The sequence below is a fragment of the Ixodes scapularis genome, unplaced genomic scaffold (assembly GCF_016920785.2).
Source record: "Ixodes scapularis isolate PalLabHiFi unplaced genomic scaffold, ASM1692078v2 ptg000058l_1__unscaffolded, whole genome shotgun sequence".
In the NCBI taxonomy this organism is placed as follows: Eukaryota; Metazoa; Arthropoda; class Arachnida; order Ixodida; family Ixodidae; genus Ixodes; species Ixodes scapularis.
The window spans coordinates 130,716-152,750 of NW_024609900.1; the positions used below are offsets into that span (position 1 = coordinate 130,716).

The 22,035-nt window shown below is 48.4% G+C and overlaps 1 protein-coding gene across 4 annotated transcripts in view; it reads left to right on the forward strand.

Annotated features, from left to right (window-relative positions):
* The window catches only part of LOC8052694 (leucine-rich repeat protein SHOC-2), an 86,895-nt gene extending 67,613 nt beyond the window's left edge, over positions 1–19,282 (forward strand). For all 4 annotated transcript variants that reach the window (XM_029972882.3, XM_029972879.4, XM_029972880.4 and 1 more), the window contains 9 exons: positions 751–871; positions 2,994–3,102; positions 4,902–4,995; positions 5,657–5,761; positions 7,627–7,741; positions 10,287–10,499; positions 10,704–10,841; positions 12,531–12,700; positions 16,933–19,282. In XM_029972882.3, the coding sequence (XP_029828742.1) occupies positions 751–871; positions 2,994–3,102; positions 4,902–4,995; positions 5,657–5,761; positions 7,627–7,741; positions 10,287–10,499; positions 10,704–10,841; positions 12,531–12,700; positions 16,933–16,968 (1,101 nt within the window). In that variant the 3' untranslated portion in view covers positions 16,969–19,282. The remainder of the gene's footprint in view (positions 1–750; positions 872–2,993; positions 3,103–4,901; positions 4,996–5,656; positions 5,762–7,626; positions 7,742–10,286; positions 10,500–10,703; positions 10,842–12,530; positions 12,701–16,932) is intronic.
* The last annotated feature ends 2,753 nt before the right edge of the window (positions 19,283–22,035 follow it).

The following is a 22,035-nucleotide window of genomic DNA, read 5'->3' on the forward strand; positions in this document are numbered from 1 at the left end:
CGGCGGCTGTCGCAAAGAAGTGGTCTATAAAGGGTCAATTTTATAATATTAATAATAGTAGTTGATTTAACCACACTTTTTAACGGCAGTTTTAATGGCCCACGTAAGCGTGCGAGCGCTCGTGCGTAGGACAACGGCACCCTGCAGTATGCTCAAAACATCAACACAGTGGCAGCGAAAGCAATAGTGCTACAACAAAGAAAGAAAGAAAGCATAGCGCACATCAGGCGGCATCACGGTTCAAACGACCTTTGGGGAACGCCTCGTCTTCAATTTCTGTTTTACGTTTGCTTACGACAGAGTTCTCGTAAGCCCTTACTTACGACAAGAGAACACGCTGCTGCCATCTACGAGGCGATTCTGAAACTGCATTTCACTAGAGCGAAGTTTTTGCAGTATTTGCGAGATAAATTTACGTACGGTTTATGAGAAACGGTCGTTTGTGGCGTTGTCAGAAGCTTTTCAAGCCGAAAAAGAAACTACGATGGGCAAAAGAATTACGAAATGTACGGAAATGCAGAGGGTTCCACGACTACCCAATAGGTGGCACCGATCTGTTCTCTCGTCGTAAGAGGTCCCGAGAAGTTTTAGGACGCTCGATCGTAAGTCACAGTCGGTCACAGTGAAATACAAGGGAACATAATATTTTTTCAAACGCTGTCCGTAATTTGTGTGCACTCTAGGAATTGGGAATGTCGGGCGACCGCATCTTTCGTCGCTGATGGGCGTCTGTTTTGTGGGCGGGCGCAGAATTTGACGATGCTGAGCTTGCGCGAGAACAAGATCCGGGAACTCCCGGCTGGCATTGGCAAGCTGACTCAGCTGATCACCTTCGACGCTTCCAACAACCAGCTCAAGCACCTGCCCACGGGTGAGTCGAGTCCTGCTGAAGACGCCACTCTTTGAAATGGAAAAGAAAATGCTGAAAAGGAAAAATAATTTTGTGTAAGTCGAAGGCTCTAATGAGGGAAAAGCGAAGAAGCTTTCTCAATTTCAAGAACAAGATAGAGGAGGGGAGTCATTTCGAACTTGGCTAACTGATTTATTTATTTCGCTCCTTACGCTGGACATTTCGGCAAAAACCTTCTAAAATTCCTGTCGGTAGAGTGATTCAGAAAAAGGAAAACTCTTTTCGGGAACTAACTGCCAGCCGCAGCGAACGTTAGGGATTGCAAAAAAACATGCTAATTAGCTATATAATTATCTTTTCAATGAGTGAAAATGACCAGGGTATTTTATTTAGAAACTTTGTGAGTGTTGTCGAAAACCCCTAAATCTGCCAATTTTAGGAGGATTCGAAGCACGTGCGAAGTGTTGAAGTGTGCTAAAGTTGCCTTTCGTGCAGCAAGCGGAAGGCTGACAATGTGAAAACGCAGACAATATTCTTACCGTCTGCATTTTTGGATTGCCGGTTTATTTTCGTGCATTAAAAAGTTAATTAGTACATTTTAGTTGGTTATTTTGCTAATTGGTATGGTTTTTGCAGTCCCTGGCAGTTTGTTCTCAAAAAGAGTTTACTTTTCTTCTTTAACCTCCCTATTGGTAGAAATTTTTGGAAGTATTTGCTGAAACGCACACACTGTGCCCAGGTTCTCGCTTTTCGTTTCATTTTGTTCTACCACGTGAGTCAAAGATATTGATGGCTGTTTGAAGGGACCGCATCAAGCGATTTATTAATGTATCGAGTTAAGGATTTTGTACGGAGATGGGCAAAAACTGTGCATATTATGTATCAAGACTTCAAAGGATGAGCTTACCCAATTAGAGAGCAGCAAATTAAGAGCGTGAATTCGCTACTTACAGGGCTCGTCTACAAGGGAGAGACGTTTGTGTTGCGCGACTGTAGCTGAAATAGCCCAAGAAAAAATGTTTCTTATTGTCTTTGTGCCTCTTCGGTGTCTTTGTTACCCTAGTAAAACTAACAAGGTCACCCACAACACCGAAAGAGCCCACGCTGCAATTGACACTGGGGCAGTTGGGTCCGCCTGCAATCTTAAGTGCCGCCAAAGCTAGCGAATTCACTCTTACTTTGTTAGTTTTTACTCGGGTAAGCCCATTCTTCAAAATTTCTATGCACAGATTACGGCACCTTCGGCCACCCCTGTGCAGAAATTTAGAGGGATATGTTAAAAAATGGATTTATGCGGTTCCTTCAAACCATAGAGTCAATATACAGTATTTTCTCAAGTAATAGCCACACTGTTTATGAACAGAGCCTGTGGATCTGCTTTCCCGCGGAGCATGGGGATACCGAATCACTACGACCGGCAGAAAAATGCCGGCGATTTACCGGACAGAGATAACGTCTTCACGCTAAAATGCTATCTGCTCAGATCGCATTTTTACAGAGAATCATGTTTACGACTTTGTTATTCGCTGCATTTTTCGAAGAAGGCAATGATTGGCTGTATATGTGTTTCGCAGGAAATTAGACGCAAGGCCCTTGTTCATTAGAAATGCAGCTATTATATGAGCAAATATGGTAAATAATGAAAAGGGAAAGGCCCCAGGCATTTCGGCCGCTCAGGAATGGCGGAGCATAGACGCAAACATTGGTCGTCCCGATGAAACCATATTGCTTGCTGGCAAGGCTTTGATATACACAGAAAAGCAGGAAAACTGCTTGCAAGGTCTGTATCTAGTGTTGTTCTAGCTTTATTTTGCACAAAAACATTGGCGTCGCGTGATTTATAAAAGTAAATGAAGCCGACGAGTGCTCGAACAACCTCAACTCGTCGCGGAAAAACGAACGCGCCTAACCTATCGTCTGCTTTCTTTCGTCGCTTTTTTGTCGCTCTCTTCCTCATTCATTCTCTCGGGACCACGGATGTAAGCAGTTACGATTTGCTGTGTCTGCTCCCGTCTTCAAATAACCGACAATCGCTTTGACTCGCACTGCTTGGCCGTCGAGGACCTCCAAGCGTTTGTCGGAAGGGACCTCCATTTCTCGTTTTGAAAACTGACGCGGGGTCTTTCGTTTTGGGTGCCCGCAGAGATCGGCAACTGCGTCCAGCTGTCGACCCTCGACGTCCAGCACAATGAACTCATCGACATTCCCGAGACGATAGGGAACCTCAAGGTGCTCACTCGGCTAGGGCTCAGGCAAGTGTCTCCCAAGGGCTCTCCTGGATTCCAGTTTCGGTCATCGTGGGAGCAAAGTCTTATTTGGCTCTTGCGGAGAGAGCTTAGTTCTCAAACTGGGTACTTGGGAATTCTTGGGTTCCTCCAAAATACCATTGGGGATTCCCCAAGTACGCTCAGGGGTTCCCCACAGTACCCCCAGGGGTTCCCCACAGTACCCCCAGGGGTTCCTCCCAAGTCTTTTCTACCGTCCCTGTCCCCAAGTACAGGGTGTCCCCCCAAAAAAGGTTTACAAAAATATTCTAGGCATCGCTGGACGCACATTCTCCGCCTATATGTAGCGCTAGTGGCCCTTACCAGATGCGAAGATTTCAGAAGGAACCGTTATCTCATTCAAAAGTTGTGATTTCTTTTACATTTCAATAAAAAAATGACGGCCGACGGAGCTTACAAACACATAGAGCTGAATGGCACCAATTAGCAAAAATGGTTTGAAATGGGCCACATCTTAGAATTGAAATTTTTTGATTACCATTTATAACTTTTGATTAAGATAACGGTTAGCTCTGAAAGTTTGGCATCTGGTTCAGAACGCTTGCACCACATTTTGGCGGAGGATGAGCATCGGGAGATGCATACCGTAGTTTATTTTTGCGGTAGAAAAAAAGCACTACCGTAGAAACCGCGCATCCGCCCATTCCACACTAAGCGCCCATACCCAAATTTGTAAGATCTGAGAAAATATGCACAGTACATTGATATGTAAAATTGATGACCGGACAAGCGCCCATCCCCCATTTTTTCGCGATTATCTCTAAATTTTGAGTGGGCGCTTGCCCGGTGTTTTATGGCAAGTTTTTTTTTTTTTTTTTTGGGGGGGGGGGGGCATACAGTGAAATACCACTTGAACAAACTTAAAGGGAGATCAAGAAAAAGTTTGCTCCGGTGAAAGTTCATTCCTGAAGGCATTTTACACAATGGTGTTTCGTTTGGGAGTTTTACGAAAGTTTGTTTATCTGTCTAGTTTTTTCAACTGGTGTTTCACTGTTAAGTGCTCTGACAGTTCAAGCACCATATTAGAACAACTGAGCCGTCTGTTGATGCATAACTATGTGGCACACACTCGCCAATATGTGCATTGAATTTTGCAAAATCTATGGGCTTCCGGATTGCTTAATTATGCTAATGCCGAGACCGCTAGGGGTTCCTTGGCTACAAATTTGGACAGATAAGCATTCACCAAGATAGAAAAGTTTGGGAGCCCATGAGCCGAAGTCGTTCGCAGGCAGTTTGTCCGCTAATGCGAGCAAAGAATGGGGTTTGCTTGCTACAAAATGTCGTTTGGAGACGGAATTAAAGCATGTTGAAGTCATCCGCTAATGGAAACAAACCGAAGAAGAAAAAAAAAGAATGGAGCGCCACAACGATGTGATATTGTCCGCTATTTCGCGTTGGAAGCAGTAGGCAGCCCGTGCTGCCTTTTCAAATCTCAAGTCGTTCTACCGCCGTACACGAGCTGAAATCCACCGGTAGACGAAGGAGTACTCGGGACAAGCACGTTGGAAACTGCAAGACCTCTCACCACCCTTGTGTTAGCGTGAATGTCCCGCCAAAATGCTGCCTGATTGTGGACTCGCAAATGAGTAGGAAGTTTCTCATCGGTCAACGACGCTTGCGCGTAGAAAACCGTAATGGCACGTCAAATTAGCGGCCGAGAAAGCTCTTTTCCGTCAGGGACCAAAATCAGATGCGTGGGGTGCATTACCGTACCTAGAAGCGTCAATGTAATCCAACGTTGACACCCCTCCATTCTCGTTCAGGTATAACCAGTTGACTTCGGTGCCCAAGTCCCTGAGCAACTGCGTCAACATGACGGACTTCAACGTTGAAAGCAACCTGGTGTCTCAGTTGCCGGTGAGCGAAAAAAAAACTGTGAATCGTTTCCTACGTTTTGTACGATGGGATGGGAACCCTTCAAGATGGTAGACGGCCGTCTCTGCTGTCTCAGTGATTCGGTGTCTCGGTGCATTAATAGCAGCCCTCTCTCATGGCGCACATGACAGCGTAACAGCACATGAACAGTTTGTTGCGCATGCATTTCCACAGAAGCAGGCTGCCCCATTACAGGATTGGATGCTGTAGGCGTGGTGGCATACCTAGGGCGGTACAATGGAGGGTAGGGGCATGGCAGGGGGGCAGGAGCGGGCGTTGGGCCAACGAGTGCTTGAGGGGGACGTGGTTTGTAGCGGGTGCACCTTGTGTTCATTAATCTTTAATCACATTTTGTCATCCTATTCCCAAAGGTAGCCCACCTCATGTTTTTCACCATTTATCTCTTAATTTTGGGTGGTCGGCCTTATGGGATTTGACAGTAGGTACATTTTTGTCTTATTATTACGGATGACTTTTAGGAAAATCTGAGATGTCCATATTACTGAGACATTACAAGAGACATCAGCATTACGACGGCGGCCTGTACGAGATGAATAGTTGTTAGTTGATGCCTCCTCTCAACATTCATTTTGCTTGACCCATATCGAACGAGCTCATTGTTGATCTTTTTTCCACGCTTCAGGAGGGGCTTCTATCAAGCTTCAGCAACCTGAGCAGCCTGACCCTGTCGCGCAACAATTTCACGTCTTACCCCGTGGGTGGTCCGTCCCAGTTCTGCAGCGTCTACGTGAGTTTGCAACACGCCGTCTTCACGTTCCGGCACTTGCCGCGAATGTTCGTTGCAGTTTCTAAACGGGGAACGGGAGAGCTTGGCAGCAATTGCGATCGGGCGTCTGTTTTTCCGACGGGTGTGGGGAAGTCCTCGGTACAATGCCGTCGCTAGGAATATTTCGGCGCGTATTGCGGCGGTTGCAGTCACTGACGCGACAAGGACAGCTGGAAGAAGTTTCAGTCGTCCCACCTCCAGCGTGAGCTCCTCACCTTCGACGACGCTTCAAGCATACGCACGAAGCCAAAGTTTGTTTTCTTGCTGCACCACAGTTTGCCGAGGTTGAGGGCGCAGATTGAGAGCCGGGAACTGAGGCGATCCTGCTTTAATTTACGTCATCGGTTGTTAGCGTGCCGTAAAATCTCGAGCGGTCAGCCAATGCCCGTGATAGCACCCACGCTCGTGCCGTATTCCGTTTCACTTTGAGCGCGAACGTAGCATGAGCTACAAAAGTGAGCTCCATACTTTCAGCGTCTCTACCGAGCCCGCACGCTTGCGCAGTGCAAGCGTCGTTCGGGTCAACTTGCACGCGCTCGTAACTTCGGCTAGGTCGCACATAAAGTAAAACAAACTATAGCAGCCGTGCTTGTACTACCAGTTACCCCATATTTTTTCTGATACACTTTGGGTGCGCAACCCTATCCTGAGCAACTGCCTACCCCATCTTTATGTTATAAATGTCTACTCCCTTTGCTGTTTTACGATGTGCGTTGATCTTTGATGCCATAGCTGCGCTACTCTGATGCCACAAGAGATGACGTGTAGCAGTTCAGGGGAGGGGGTGGCGGTAGGGCACCGTAAACACACTCATCTCCGACTAATCTGTTTACGGCGTCCTCGTTTGCAGTCTTTATATCTGGGCGAAGATGTCACAGAATTGTCAGGCTGTTGCCTGCCGCCTCTGAGTAAGATATATTCAGCCATGGACACGGCGTGCCGCAGCTGCCAACTAGAGTTCGCCCCTCGTCTTGCTTGCAAGCTGCGTCACTAGATGACTCCTCAATGTGCGGCTAATGCCAGCCTTTTGTGGGCCCGGTTTCCGATGCTTCTGTATGGGAGACACAGTTGGTTTTTCTGGGTGTGCTGTGTCACAAAGGACTTGGCACCTGCGCTACGTGTGTTGCTTAGACGCGCTTTGTCGTCGACTCTAGTTTCGTGCCTCAACGGCAGCAATGACGGCTTTATGAATGCGTTGAGGTGGAGAAATCTATAGTGCAGTGTTCGAGCCAGCGTCCGTCAAGGTCGGAGCAGGCGCTTCAAGTGGGAAGAGTGCACCCCGGAGCGAGACACTTTTTTCAGTCTTGGTTGTTTCTTCTTTTCTCGGAGTCGTCATCTCCATTGGTAGAGGCCACTCTGGCATGCGCCGAGAGAACTTTATCTGGTCGATCGTGTCTTGGCATTTGCCGTGCCGCGTGTCCTCACCCAGATATATCTTACACCGTGCCTTCCGCTATCTTGGCGGCGGCACTGTGGCGGAGGAGGGTGTGGCAGACGCCACTTCCGCCGTAGGTCGGCGTCCAGCTTGACAGTCCACCAAAGCTTTGGCAGTTGTGAGCTGGGGTGCTGCGACAGCAGCGACCCTCGCGTTTGTTCTTCCTTTTTGTTACAACTTGTACGAGCGACTGCCGGGATTGCGGCATCCGACGGCATCACACGCTGGCTCCCACGACGCCTTTGGTTGTCACTTTACGACCACTTTTGATGCACGGGCTGTTATGGACGCTTGACACGACGGTTGAAGGCGCGTACCGGGCATTGTAGTGGCGGTGAAATCGTACGGCATTGGAAGTCTGGGAGGCGCAATCTCGGTTCGTCGGGCGCAGGCGATCAACATGGAGCACAACCAGATCAACAAGATCCCCTTTGGGATCTTCTCGAGGGCCCGAAACCTGACCAAACTCAACATGAAGGACAACCAGCTCACGTCCCTACCCCTGGGTGAGTACCGCACTTGTTCTCCTCCCTGCACGTTTGGAGTCTTCCTCGCAGGAAACCGAACCTCGTCCATTCTACGGTCATTGCTGTACATGTATGGTGGCGATCATACATTTTAAGGTTCTCACCTAATGCGAAACTGCACACCCCGGGAGGTGCAGATATTTCTTTTGTCTTTGGTGAGCTGTAAACGTGGTATATGCACCACGTTTCGCCTTGCTGGGGCTATTTATAGTTAAGAAAAACTCTTTGCGCATGTGACAGCGCTGGATAGTTGCTTCGAGTGTCGGCTGCGCTGGCGGTAGCGACAGCTGACTCTTCCGATTCAGGCTTTTAACACTTCTGAGAATTGAATTCAGAGGACGAAAGCCCATAATCCGGAGGAGAAGCTCCGGAAATTACCTCGGGTTCGGAGTTTGAGACCGCCGGAATGTCGCACAAGCGGACGGGCCAAAATGAAACCAAACAGAAGGAAGGTGACTACTTTCCTCCCTCAATATTTCTATTGGATGCTTCTCAGCCTGAAGAGCTTGCTGTACATGCTCCTATCAAATGATGAAAAAAACACCTCTGCATTCACTCTATCCTTACACTATATTCCTTCGAAAACAAAAACCTAACTCCTAAAACACATTTTAGAAAAAAAAAAAAAACTTTGCTTATGAAAGGTTGCTGAATGTTGAGAGACGCAGTCGGGGGGTGCGGGTTCCGGTCCTTGCGGTGAGAGTCTTCCCCTCAGAAAACCGAACCTCATCCAAGTTGGAGGGACGCCGACCTACCGAGAAACGTTTGTTTTAATGTGCCTGGTCGGGTCACACATGTCACAAATTCAACTTTTCCCGAAAAAATATTATTTCAATGCAACATTTACACCGCAAGACTTGTTTTGAGGCAGGAGCGAATTCAAAACGTGCTTCTATTGCTCCGTTTCACGATAACTTGGTGAACTGTGGAGGCTACGACAACCGCGATCGGATACGAATGTCGAAGCGAGGCACGCGACACCACGTCGCGGGAGCGTAGGTGCCACTGCGCTAAGGAACCAACTGTCGCCCGCTGTCCAAGAGTCATCTGCCGCGAAACCAACGAAGTTCGGACAAACTTCCACCGCCGCAACATCGCCATCCACCGGAGTAGTGAGCCCTTCGGTATCGTTTCTTGAGACAACTGTACGCTCTATTTACTTGCGAACCTGTGGTAAGTGCTAATGCCAGGGCGATGTTTTGAGCTGAAGCAGCCGATCACACGGCTGCGATCGCCAATGTCCACGGCGCTATGAAAAGAAAAAAAATCGAGAGCAAATACGGATGTGACATTACTTTTTTGGTTTAAATATAATTGAAGCTCATGTATTTGTCAATATTTAATCCTTTTTTTTTTATATATTCTCAATATAGATAGAATTGTGCGAGTTCAAAAATTGTTAAAAAAAAAAGAAGTCTATAACTACTTTTTTGTCGCGGACGGTGCTGTTGCTGTGGCGGTAACGATGACTTGGTCTCCTCGACCGTGGAATGTTACCATGTGACTTGCCCTGACGTTCTTGTTGGATCGCAGGGGCCGCAGCCTTTGCTTTTCGCCAAGTTATCATCAAATAGAATTTAGTGAGATAGTGTATGGTCATGCGTCTCCGTTCACCAAGACCATAGCCTTCGTCGTTTGCCGAGTTACGGTGAGACGGAGCGTAGTTGGGATGTCAACACCGAAAATGAAGGGTGTTTCCGAATCACTCCTAACTCAATATGAGTTTCACAACATAAATATTATGCTAACAATCTTTTTGGGGAGGAGTTGGTTGTGTGAGACACGTGTCTTTTCGAGGCACATAAAACGAAACAAAATTTATCTCGGTCCTAGGGATAAAGTTGCTACACACAGAATGTGTTTGCGTGCCATCCTTTGGAGTTTGTGCCAGGCACTGCAGCTATTTTCATTTTATTTCAATTTTCTTTGGTTATACTGGTAGAAACTTGGGAAAGGGAGGAGACGAGAGTGCGTGGGGGGTGTCGGAGTGTCGAACTCCGGTCGGAATAATTGGTGGGCAGACGGAAAGGCTAGCTGTCTTTGTTTCTGCTTGCCGTTCAGACGCGAATGCCAGACGCTAACGTTTGCCATTTGCATTCGAACAGTAAGAAGAGACAAAAGCATTTACTCACTAATCACTCTGCATCTACTCACTAATCGTGAGTCTCCCGTTTGGTACAGGGGTAGAGCGTCGAGCTCGTAATAGTAGAGTTGTGGTTTCCGTTCCCATCGGGTTATGGGTTTGATTCCCATCAAGTCGCAGGTTTGATTCCCATTGGGTCGCAGGTTCGGTTCTCATCAGATCACACTGCTAATTTTGTTCTTCTCGGTTAATTACTATTTCTTCTTAATTACGCATTCTTTTGTAGAGATTGTCCTCCGAGGTAGGTGCTGGACATTTCGTAACTGTATCCCAAGCCTTAAATATATTCTGCGTTAAAAGTGTTCTTGGAGAGTCCAGCGCCCAGCGTCTGGTGCCGCCGCTCTCCCGAGCCTGTAAAGAGGACCGTTACGTCACGTGCAGACATGGGCACCTGGACCAACATGGTGGAGCTGAACCTAGGCACGAACCAGCTGAGCAAGGTGCCCGACGACATCCAGTACCTGCAGAGCCTGGAGGTGCTCACCCTGAGCAACAACCTGCTCAGGAGACTGCCCCCGACCATCGGCAGCCTGGCCAAGCTGCGCGTCCTCGACCTTGAGGAGAACCGCCTCGACGCCCTGCCCAACGAGATTGGTGGGTTCTCGGAGAAGGACCTTTAAGGCGACGACCGTAACGGGCTCTTGCCCCCGGACAAAAAGACGTCCGTCGCCGTGTCACGTGTCCAAAGTCTCGCGTGACATCACGGTGTCACACCGTGTTGCACGATGTCACGTGTCACGGGACCCTTTGGGCACTCGTAGATGGCATCCCAAGAAGTTTGCGCATTCTCCGACTCAGGTATGCTGCGGGAGCTGCAGAAGCTGGTGGCGCAGAGCAACCAGCTGTCAAGCCTGCCGCGCGCCATCGGGCACCTCAGCAACCTCACCTACCTGGGCGTCGGCGAAAACAACCTCAACTTCATCCCTGAGGAGATCGGTGAGTGGCGTAACACCCCCTTTGAGTCTGTGGGTCAAAGAAGCATCGAGGGTTTTCCAGAGTCATCGCCGACAGGGCGAGGATAGTGAGGGGGGGCGGGGCAGCTTGGGTCGTCCCGCCTCCGGCGGGAGCTTGCAAACCTCGACATTCAAAAGGCAGGCTCTACTGTTCTCGCTCTATCGACGAAAGTAGAGTTGCGCGCTCCAACCCATCGTCACGGTACTGTCACGGACTACACGAGCTGGAGCGGTTCTTTCTGCTTCTTCGGCCTACCTGCCGGTTTTTGAGAGCGCTCTAGTCTGAACTACAAATGCGACGAGCGTGAACATGGTTAGCCATGCCCGGTGGTATTTCTTAACTATTTGAGCTAAACGCATTTTCGGAATGTCCTGGCACAATATTTATTACGGCACGATATTGGTTGTCTCTAAATCCAAAACGGCTGTTGAGAAAACAGCAAAAAAAAAGGGTAATGCTGAAACCAATAATGAAACCTTCCTGCGCTTTCCGGTAATGCGACGTCGAGTGTTGTATGACTTTTAAATAGTTCAGGCAGTCTGAAAAGTACAATATTTCGTGCTTTTTTTTTTATTATTATTATTGCTGGTGTGTGTTTTTTTGGCATTCATTTCACATTATCAAACTTCTTGGAACCTGTCAAAAACCAGCTTTATTCCTCAAATTTGAAAAAGTTACATGGATGGATGGATGCTAATTGCTGTACCCTTTATAACAGGTGGTAGCTTGCGCCGCCTAACCTAGAAATCGCAAGCATTTTGCCTCCCTTCGCTCATCTAAGGCAGTTTTCTTCCCCTCTACATTTTTCTCACTACTGTCACGACCGTTTATATTGAAGTCCGTTATAACAAAATAGCAGCTATAGCGAAGCGATCACAATTTCCCATTCCCATTTGCGCTTTTTCAGTGTAATTGTGTCTGTTTTTAGCGAAGGAAAATTAAGGGCTCCAGCAGATAAAACAAAGAGAAATGTTCTGATAATTTATAAAATAATCAAATTTGGAAAGTTTACCAAGTCGCAGACCTCCGCATCTTGCTTTTGCGGCCGAGGCACCACCCAGAATGGGCCACAGACGTGCCCTGCAAAGGCTGCCGGCAGCACCCTCTGTATCATCATCTCCTCCACGCCCGTTATTTGGGAAACGGCTTTTCCACGTCGCACACGGAGAAGGCATCGTGGCGTGACGAAGGGGTGTTTGGGGCGCGACAACGTATAGGTACCGACCAACGTGGTACCGACAGAGAGAGCCTAGATGTAAGAGCGGGAGCAACTGTAACCATGGAGAGCTTGTGTAATTTAATGGCGGACGCATCTTGGGCAGATCGATGTAAGTGTGCCTGCATTTGTTGTCTCGTGGCCAGCGTGGAGAAGAAACCGGGCGGAGAGGCAGACCTTTTTGCAGACGGTGAATGCTTTTGACTCCTTGCAGGCCGCGGCTCGTTTTGCAAACGTGGCCTACAAACCACGTGACCCCGATGGAGCAGTTGCCGTCCTTCTCTTGACTTGGCTGTCTATACCGACGAAACACGAACTTGAACGTGAACTCGGTGTCGTGCACGCCTCTTTGTTTGTTTCGTGTTCCGAGTCGGTGTCGCTAGTCGGTGTGGTCGCTCTCTGCGCAAAGTGTAGCTTCGCTCAAGCACCGATTCGGTGCCTTGTGCTCCTTGCAGGCACGCTGGACAGCCTGGAGTCCCTGTACATCAACGACAACCCTAACTTGCACAGCCTGCCCTTCGAGCTGGCGCTCTGCTCCAACCTGCAGATCATGAGCATCGAGAACTGCCCCCTCTCCCAGATCCCGCCTGAGATCGTCAACGGGGGGCCCTCCCTCGTCATCCAGGTCTCCCTTTCTGCTTCATCGCCCCCTCATTTTCCTTCTTTCTTTAATACATGGGGTGGCTCCGGCGAATCTGATACCGTAAAGCGGGCCAAAAGAACGGAAAGTTTGCACTTTCACCGAACGTGTGTCAAGCAGGTCGGTTTTACCGTGCAAAATTTCAGGGCATAGTTCCGTTCCTGTAAGAAATTGGAGCAGGAAACTTCACAATGTCAATGCTGGGTGCTTTCGCAGACGATTGAGTCAGCGACGCTATTAACTTGCGGCACCACCTCCCGTCAGGCGCAGCGAGCGGACGACGCTCCTCGTCGTATGCTCGCCACTCCCGTCGGTAGACGGCGCCACAAGTTAATAGTGTCACCAATTTCATCATTTGTGAACGGGCCCAACCTCGACTTCGGCAAGTTTCTTGCTCTCATTTTTTTTTACGGGAAGAGAACTATGGCCTTGAAATTTCGCGCAATAAAATTGACCCGCTCGGTGCATGTTCGGCCAAAAGTGCGAGCTCTCCGTGTGGGGGTGCCGGTTTTTCCGGCTCGTTTTACGGCATCGGATCCGCCAAAGCTACCGTGTACATTTCGGTTGCGAGCCGGCGCGTGTTTGTCCCGTGTTTCTTCTTTCTGTCCCGTCCCTTCATGTGCCGTTTCTCGTCATGTTTCCTCCCTATTACATCGATCGGAGTTCCTGAATGAGTTGCACTTAGGGTGTCCGTACTCCTTTCTTTAATTGTCTCGCGGGTACCATTATTTTGTTGCCCGTAGCCCCGGGCAATTAACACGAGACACCTCAGTTTTGCGCTGTAACTCAGCAGGCGGTGAGCGCTATGGCCTCCTCAAGCCAGTCGGAACAACAGGGGTAGAACACGCAATGGCCCTTACCGAAGGTGCAGGGTTGAGAGCGTAACCTGCGCAGTTGGGGAAGACGGGATGAAGGGACTGCCTTCTCACCCGGACGCTCTTTTGCACGTCCCAGCTGTCGCTTTTGTCCCCCTAGGGGAATGGGACACCATTTGAAATTCGTGCAGGAACGGCTTTCCCCTTTCTCCCGCTTGTCGCTTTGGCAGCGTTGTGCACAATTAGTGAGTTAAGGCCCGTTCACACTCTTGCGACTGCTTGCGACCTCTTAAACCTGGGTTCCTTAAAACTTCTTAAACCAGAGAACACACTGGCGCCATCTATTGGGAAGCAGAGTAAAATCGGCGGTCCGGCATATTTGTTTTTATTTCTCGCGCAATATCCTTTCTTTTTTGGCTCGAAAAACTTTTGTCAATGTTATAAACGAGCCTTTCTATGGGTATTACGCACATTTGACCTCGGAAATCCCGCAAAACCTTCGCTTTTGTGAAATGCAGTTCTAGGGTCACCGCATAGATGGCGCCACAATGTCAGTGTGTTCCCTCATTCTAGAAACATTTAAGAAGTTGTAAGAGATCTCGTCTCTCTCAGTCGTACTCGGTCGCAAGAGTGTGAACGGGCCTTTAGAGTATAGTCCGGTGTCTCGCTCTGATGCACTCATTGGCCCACCGGGACCGTAGCCTTCGTCATTTGCCAAGTTGACGGCAAGACAGAGTATGCAGAGCGCTAGTCTGTCTGCTTCTTTTGCAGGAGTTGCGGTGGCGTCAGAACGCCGAACTTTGATTGGCTCTGATTGACGGATAGTCTAGAGACCTCAATGCTAGCTGCCTTAAGGTCTACCCACTACCCCTCAATCAGAGCCCGGCGTTCTGGCGTCACCGCAACCCCTGCAAGAAAAGCAGACAAACTTACGCTCCGCATAGTCGGTGTGGCTGGTTGGTGGCCAGAAAGGGCAGCTTTGGGAAGGCCTAACTGCCAAACTATTGGACCTGAGCGCCGTGTTAAAGAGTGGCGGGGCGCCGGGAGATTCGAGCTCGAGATTGGGTCCGATGGCTTCAGGAGCATGCAAGCTGCTTCGCGTGCCTCCGGAGGCTCCGGTTGCTCGCCGCTCGTCCCATGACCCTTCCCGTCGATCCGAAATCCGTCGGGCCCTCGTCGACTTTTTCACTGAAAACTGCACGGCTGCTGTGGATATACGGAGCGCAAGTTTGTCTGCCTCTTGCACAGGGATTACAGTGATGTCAGAATGGCAAGTTCTTATTAACTGATGGAAGAAAAAAGTGGGTAGGCCTCGAAGCATCTAGCATTAAGGTCTACCCATTATCCTTTAATCAAAGCGAATCGGAACTCGGCGTCATTCTGACGTCATTGCAACCCCTGCGCTAGAAGCAGACAACTCGCTCTCCGCATACCTCCTACTTCCGTGGCACTCTTGCAGCGGCACTTCTAACTTCGAGTCCCACTCCCTCATGCGCTTGCGGTTCGCACCGAAATGATGTGAAGTTGCGCTCACATTCGACCCATGCTTACAATGCCATTCAACCACCTCTGCCTTCTTCTTTACTGTGTAACTCAGTGGTTCTCAGACCTTCAGCTGTCGCAGACTGTCCGACGAACTGGAGGCTGTTCGGGGATCTTTTACGCATTCTGCATTGATGGTTTTGTGCGACAGCATAGGAGGGCTTTTTTTTTTAGATGTTTTTTGACGTGGCATAGACCTCTATCTATGCTCTCGAAGAACCCCCGGGGTCCTGCAGACCACAGTTTGAGGAGCGCAGGTGCAGCTATTCCTCGTTGTCATGCGTGTACAAAAGCAACAATACCACCGACAGAAACAGGGACGGTGTGGCAATCAGACAAGCTGCAAAAGCTGCAAAACTGCTGCTTAAATAGGGCGCGGATAAGATGAACTGACTTGATACTGTGGAGACGGACTTAAAGTTGTTTGGGAGCAAAATGGGGCCCGTCTTTCCGAATGGCGGTTGAAACATTCTCGAAGAACGACCGGGTGTTTGCTGACCCTGCAGTTCATGGACGAGTGCTTTTTATACTTGAGATATCTGTCGCTACCTTTACCTCGTTTCGGGGTTCTAAAAAGAAATGCCTCACATAATTCGCATCGTCGAATGAAGGCTCGTCCACGCGCTTGCTACCGCTTACAACCGAGCGCATCACAACCTTTTGTGACCGCCTACGACGAGAGAAGGCACTGACGCCATCTATCAGGTCGCCGTGGAACACGTGCGACTTCCGTTATTTTTCTGCTTTTTTTACACATGATTCTTTCATTATTGGCTCAAAAACTTTTGAGTGTTATAAACGACCATTTCACACAGACAGCACATACATTTGATTTTACAAATTATGCAAAACGTTCGCTGTAGTGAAATGCATTTCAAGGGCCACCTCATAGACATCGCCAGCATGCCAGTGTGGTATCTCGTCGTGAGATATCACAAGGGGTCGTAATGCACTCGGTGGTTAGCAGTTGCGAGTGTAAGAAGCAGCCTTAAAAGGGCTCTGAAGTCGATTCTGAGATTATCCTTTTCTGGTGACAACTCAATCGAGACGTTCTAAGCATCATAACAAGCCCAAATTTCTAATCATGCGTAGCTTATTTCCTCGTTAAAAGCGTGTTCAAAGATTGCGACACTCCTTTTTTGGGAAGAACTTTGAAGTGGTCGACGAAGGGCGCTTGTCGGCGAGTTGCAAGCAATGGCTTCGCCCGCGGCGAAAAAGAAGTCTTATCCGAATGTGTACCTATCAGACTCTCTTTGAAATGAGTTATAATAAAATCATTCGAAATCTGCGCGTTTTGTAGGGCTTTGATTGGTCCACACAGTGTAGTCCGGGAGGAAAAAGAGTCCACCATTTTCTCCTGCCCTGAGATGAATAGGCAGTTATGTAATATAGGACTTGGTATATGTGGGAACTAACGAGAGTCGAGAGCCATTTGGGTGAGGCATAGAGTAAGCTAGAGGGAACAGTCTCGTGCATTCTGGCCGCTTCGAAATAGTGAGACGAAGACGGGGACATTTGTTGTCTCAGTGGGCCCGTATTGCCGGCGATGCCTTAATGTACACAAATGTGCGGCAACGCACCACATTTAAGGTTCTTTTCTAGCTTAATTTGCAAGAAAACACCAATGTTGCACTTTGTATAAACAAACAAAGTAGACAAGTACTCAAAGACTCTAGATTGTTGCGGCAAAACGAGCATGCCTAACCTTTCGTCGGCTTTCTTTCTTCGCTCTTCTGTAGCTCTCTTTCTCACTCTTTCTCTCGGGATCCCTGACATCAGTGCTTGCTAGTTTCTGCATTCTGCTCACGTCTTTAACCTCTGGGTCGAGGGTTGACTGGGTTTTCCTCTTCTCTGGCACAGTACCTCAAGATGAAAGGGCCGTACCGGACTCTGTGACCTGTCGTTGACCCGCCACCACGCGCGGCAGCGTCACGCCCGGCCAAGAGTGGCGCCCAGGGCCGGCCCCTGCGGAGGCTCCGCTGGAGAGCCGTTGCCCTCACGGCGCTGCTGCTGGGCGCCTTCCGCCGCCGCCCGGAGTGCGGGAAACCACCCTGGCCAAAGACGACGTCTCCGTGCCTGGCGCACACCAAAATATCCTCCAAGAAGCAGCGCGGCAGCGACCACCTAGCGGCCACTGAAGGCGCGGTCAAGCAGATGACGCCCTGAACCCACCCCCCCCATCCCGCGCAAAGCAGACAAAAGCGTCGCCGCTTTCCTTTCGTCCTCTGCCGGAGGTTGTTTGGGAAGTTGAGCGGAAGCCGCATTTCAGTCGTCTGCAAGGACCAAAAAGCTCATCCTGCTGGACCTGCTATGGCCGAGCCAAAGCCGAAATCGAAGCTGAAGTCGAAGCCGAAGCCATAAGTGGAGCCTGTACCGGAGCTGGAGTTAAAGTTGAAGTCGGCCCTGGAACTGAAGTTGGAACTAAATCTGGAACCTCCATTAGATCTAACATTAAAGAAAAGGAATTTGGACCTCGAGCCAAGCCAAAGTTGAAGCCAGAACTGAAGCCAAAGCTGAAGTCAAAGCTGAAGCAAAACGTGCAAGCCGAAAGCCGGTCCTGGAACTGAAATCAGAACCAAACCTGGATTGGATTTAACATTAAAGAAAAGGAATTGTGGCCTCGAGTTGAGCCAAAGCCTAGCCGAAGCCAGGACTGCAGCCGAAGCTGAAGCTGTAAGCCGAGTGGAAACTGGCTCTGGAACTGAAGTTGAAACTAAACCTGGAACCTCGATTGTATTTACGTTGTTGGTCGGAATTGTGGCCTCAGTGGAAACCTGTCGTAAGGCTGGAGCCCTGTTGACTCGAGGCTGCGGAGCCGAAGCCTTAACTAGGGCTGAAGCCGAAGCTGGGGCCAAAGCCGTGGTCGGTGCCAGGACTGGTCAAGGACAGAGTTAAAGCCTAGGTGGAGGAGCGATGCATGGTCCAGAGTCGAAGTTGATGTTGGAGCCATAGCCATCGTTATCATAGCCAAAGCCACGCCAAATGTCGTTTGGACATAAATTGCTTCCGGGACGGCACGATCTCGGTGTGTACCCCGCGCAACGGTCATGTTGCCCTTCCGACGTCAACTTGCCGCCGCCACTGTCGACGAGTGGACACGCCACGTGTTTAGAGAAACCATGCTTCCCGTTGACTTTGAACGTTGGACTTGTTCTTCCGTCAAAGACACTGAACGACAGTGCGTGCGCACCAACCCACATTGTTTAAAAACTGGCGTCCCAGTGTTGTTGGTTCTGTTTTTCTGTGGGTGCCGAGTACAGCCAAAGAGAAGAGGAAAAAAAAAAGCGCAAGAATGATCTTCTTTTTTTTTTTTTCTTTTACCATCATCGTTGTATGCTGCATTTTGACCTATATTTATCGTGCGATATTTTTACCAGAATTTGTTTTTAACATATCATTTCCTCCGAACATTGCAATGTTCATGCAACGCATCTTTTTTTTTTTTTTTTATTGCGAGGCATTGTTTTGATAACGCGAGTGCTTTCCTGCTTTGTCACCGAACGCTTTTAGTCGATTGCCTTTTTTTTTTCTTTGGTTTTTACCACTTGCTGCGACGTTTTCTATAGCGTTCCTTTCGTTTACAACCGTCTGTTCCTGAAGAGCATTTTTTGGCCTTTTAATGCTCTCGTTTTTACAAGTGACCACTGGATCTCTCTGGTTCCCAGACTGAAATGCTGATTGTGTTCCTTTTCTTTCCCCGCACTCGAAAGTGGTAGTAATTGTATGTTTCTTTTAAAGAAAGAAAAAAATAGCCGATTTTCAATTCGCAATTTGGTGCTTGCTCTTTGAATACGTGAACCAAGGTGTTGGGTGTTAGGTGTCGTCACTTGCGCGCCGGTTTACTTTGGAATGTACCGCGTCCAAGGGGATTTTACACTCTCTATGGCGGACTCCGTAGGAACTTGTTGCAAATGTTGAGGGGAAGAGATGGGGGTCATGAGGGCGGGGCAATTTGTTGAACACGCAAAGGATATGTTATCGTTCACCTGTTGGAATGTACAGCTACTCTGAGGAGGCCATCGCGACGCGCTCCCCCGAAGTGACGTTTTTGTCGTTGGTCGAGTGGTGCGATGTTTTAATTTTTTAATGAGGCCAATTCGTTATCAATATTGAAATGAGGTTGTTTTTTTTGTGTGTGTGTTTTTTTTTTTCGTAAATCAAACAAGAAGAAAAAAAAGCACGGTGTTCTAAATAAATGCTTATGTCTTCAGTCCTGTTTTTGTCTTGTTATGGATTACCAGTAGGAGTTAGAGGGAATTAATGGAACAAAAGTGCTTCAAACAAAAATACATAGTATATCATCAACTGCCAGCTCTTACACAGTGCAGGGTGTTTGGGAAAAATACGACCCGGGTTTTTTTTGTGTAAAAATAAACAATGTGTGGCCGAATGTCGTGGTTTCCGCCCAGATGTCCCGTGTTTATTTATATATTTATTTATTTATTCAGAATACATTACAGGCTCTTTTCCAGAGCATTGAGTAAGGATGGGTATTATACACACACATTACTCGCATAATGAGCGAATTTTTTCTCCCGAAAAATTGACACATATTTGGGGCGTGCATTCATTACGTGGGGTAAAACTTTTTGCATTTACCCACTTTGTGCAAATGTCATGTTAGGTGCCAATATGACACGGCGAGGTACTGTGGCACGTCTCCACTGACGGAGGTGCACTACGGTAACCGTGCTTTATAAATTGGAAGCCTTTATAGGGCGCTTTTGGCGTGCCTCTTGCCGAAGGAAAAGCGCTCTACAAAGCTTGCTCAGCACCAAGAGTGACATGACCGCTCTTAGGCCTAACCACTTTCACAGTTTCACTGTCCGAAAGCGACCACAGACGACGCCATGTTTGTTGACATCAGTACACCGGATAGGCGAAGAATGTCCGGGGCTGGGCGATTCTTCGACCCAAGCTTTGTCAAGTGTGCGTGCCACTTGGTTTCACGGTTGATCACTTCCGTAACTAGGCACTTGCAGCTATTACGAGAGCAGCTTGGCTTTGCTTGACCCTGCCTGACTGCTTGGCGGCAAAAGAAGATTGGCTTGGTGCCTAGTTAAGTAGGACGCAGTTCGAGACTCGCGTAGCGGAAAATTGGAGGTGTGTTCGTTACATGAGGGAAAAAGAAAAGTTTGAATATTGGTACCCATTGTGGGGAGTGCGTTCATTGTGCGAGTAAATAGCGTAGTACTTGCGGCTGGGATCGGATGGCCACATTTCAGAACTTGGTGTCTTGTGTTTAAAATAAATGCAATTTTCTTAAAGGTGGGATCGGTGGCCGAGTGGGCTGAAGCGCACACCCAGCTCGACGCGCGTGGAGCGAAAGCTCGCGCTGCAGAACCCAGGGATCCTGGGTTCGAGCCCCACCCCTGCCCGTTTCGATCTGGATGAGCATCGTACCGGCATTTCGGTCGTGTATCACTACTGGTGAGCACGTTAAAGACCCCAGGTTAGCAGTCGTACTACACTGGCAAAATTGCTCATCTACAGTGTAAACCAGCGTCGCCCCTACTGGCAGAGCAACCTTACGCTGTATAAATCACTAAAACGTCCAATTTGACTTTTTGCACTAAAGACGTTTCTGGGATCATCTGCTCTTGTTGATAACTCATTCTTTTTGGATCTTGGCATCCCAGAAATCGAAAAATTATGCTCGTGCAACATCTATTTCCCTACTTAAAATGTGATCGAAGTTTGTGCCACGCCCTCTTCTGAGTAGGAAAATCTGAAGCACAGAATCCAGCGGAGCTGCCGGTGGCATGACGACAGGCGCCTGTCATCCAGTCGTAAGCAGCCTCTCGGAACAGCGGCTTGCGATTGGCTGGTGCCTCCACTGAATTCTCTGCTTGAGATTTTTTCGCTCGGGAAGGGGCATGGCACATAATACTTCAATCCAATTTTTAGTAGGGAAATAGATGTCGCACAAACATAAGGTTTTGATTTCTGGGATGCTAAGATCCCGTAGAATGAGTTATCGCCAAGAACAAATTACCTCAGAAACGTCTTTTGTGCACCTTTTAAGTTTGCAATGAGAAAAGAGGACCCACTGCTGGTGGTACATCCGCATACTTTACTAGTAAATATGTGTCACTCTGCAAAAATCTGATGGCCTTGGCGCCGATGGCTTTTGCGTAGTTTGGATGTCTGGGCCCGCACGGTCTGGGGGTGTTCCCCTTTGAATTGGGGAAATCTGTCACAGCCATCTGTGCTGTCATGGCAAGCCTAGCATTGATGTGTCGGCGGCAGCCTTCTCTCTCGGCGCAGCGCGACAGCATGCAAAGCACGATGCAGGGGCGTTCTCTTGGAACGGGGGGGTTTTCCAAACCGCTCGGGTTGAATTCGGTGCTGAGGGTGCGCTGTCTGAGCATGTCCGATTGATGTAGTGCGATTTTACTTGCGAATTTGCAGTTGGGACGTCGCTCGTACATGTGGCAAGAAGAGCGTGGTGGAGGCTGGGGCGCTCAACGTGGCAGCTGTGAAATAGCAAGAAAATTCGTACCATACGAAACGGGCGTAATGCAAATGAGTCAAGTATAATGTACTTCCTGCTTGAATTCACATAAGCCGTTTTCTCATTTACTAAAATTAAAAAAAGAATGCAGTTCGGACTTTTGAGTGCTTTGCACATTAGATTTCCGGGCTTATTAAAATCTCCTTAATTGTACAATTCAAGTTTCTCTTTATTGTTAATTAATGTGAAAGTGCAGCAAACTGGACAAGAAAAATTCACAGTGTCTCTTATGTTATCCCTAAGAGGACTTGAAGACGAAAGCCCAAGCGCCGATGCATTAAAGACACACACAATATACTTTGTTTTACATTCTCTTTTTTCATGATCTTTTCTTGACATTCTTATTTGTTCTATGTGTTATTTCCAGATTTCACGCACACAAATCCTCAAAAGTCCTCTTTAATTCCCCTGAATTCACTTTAATTCCTCCTTATTAACTTTGATTCCTC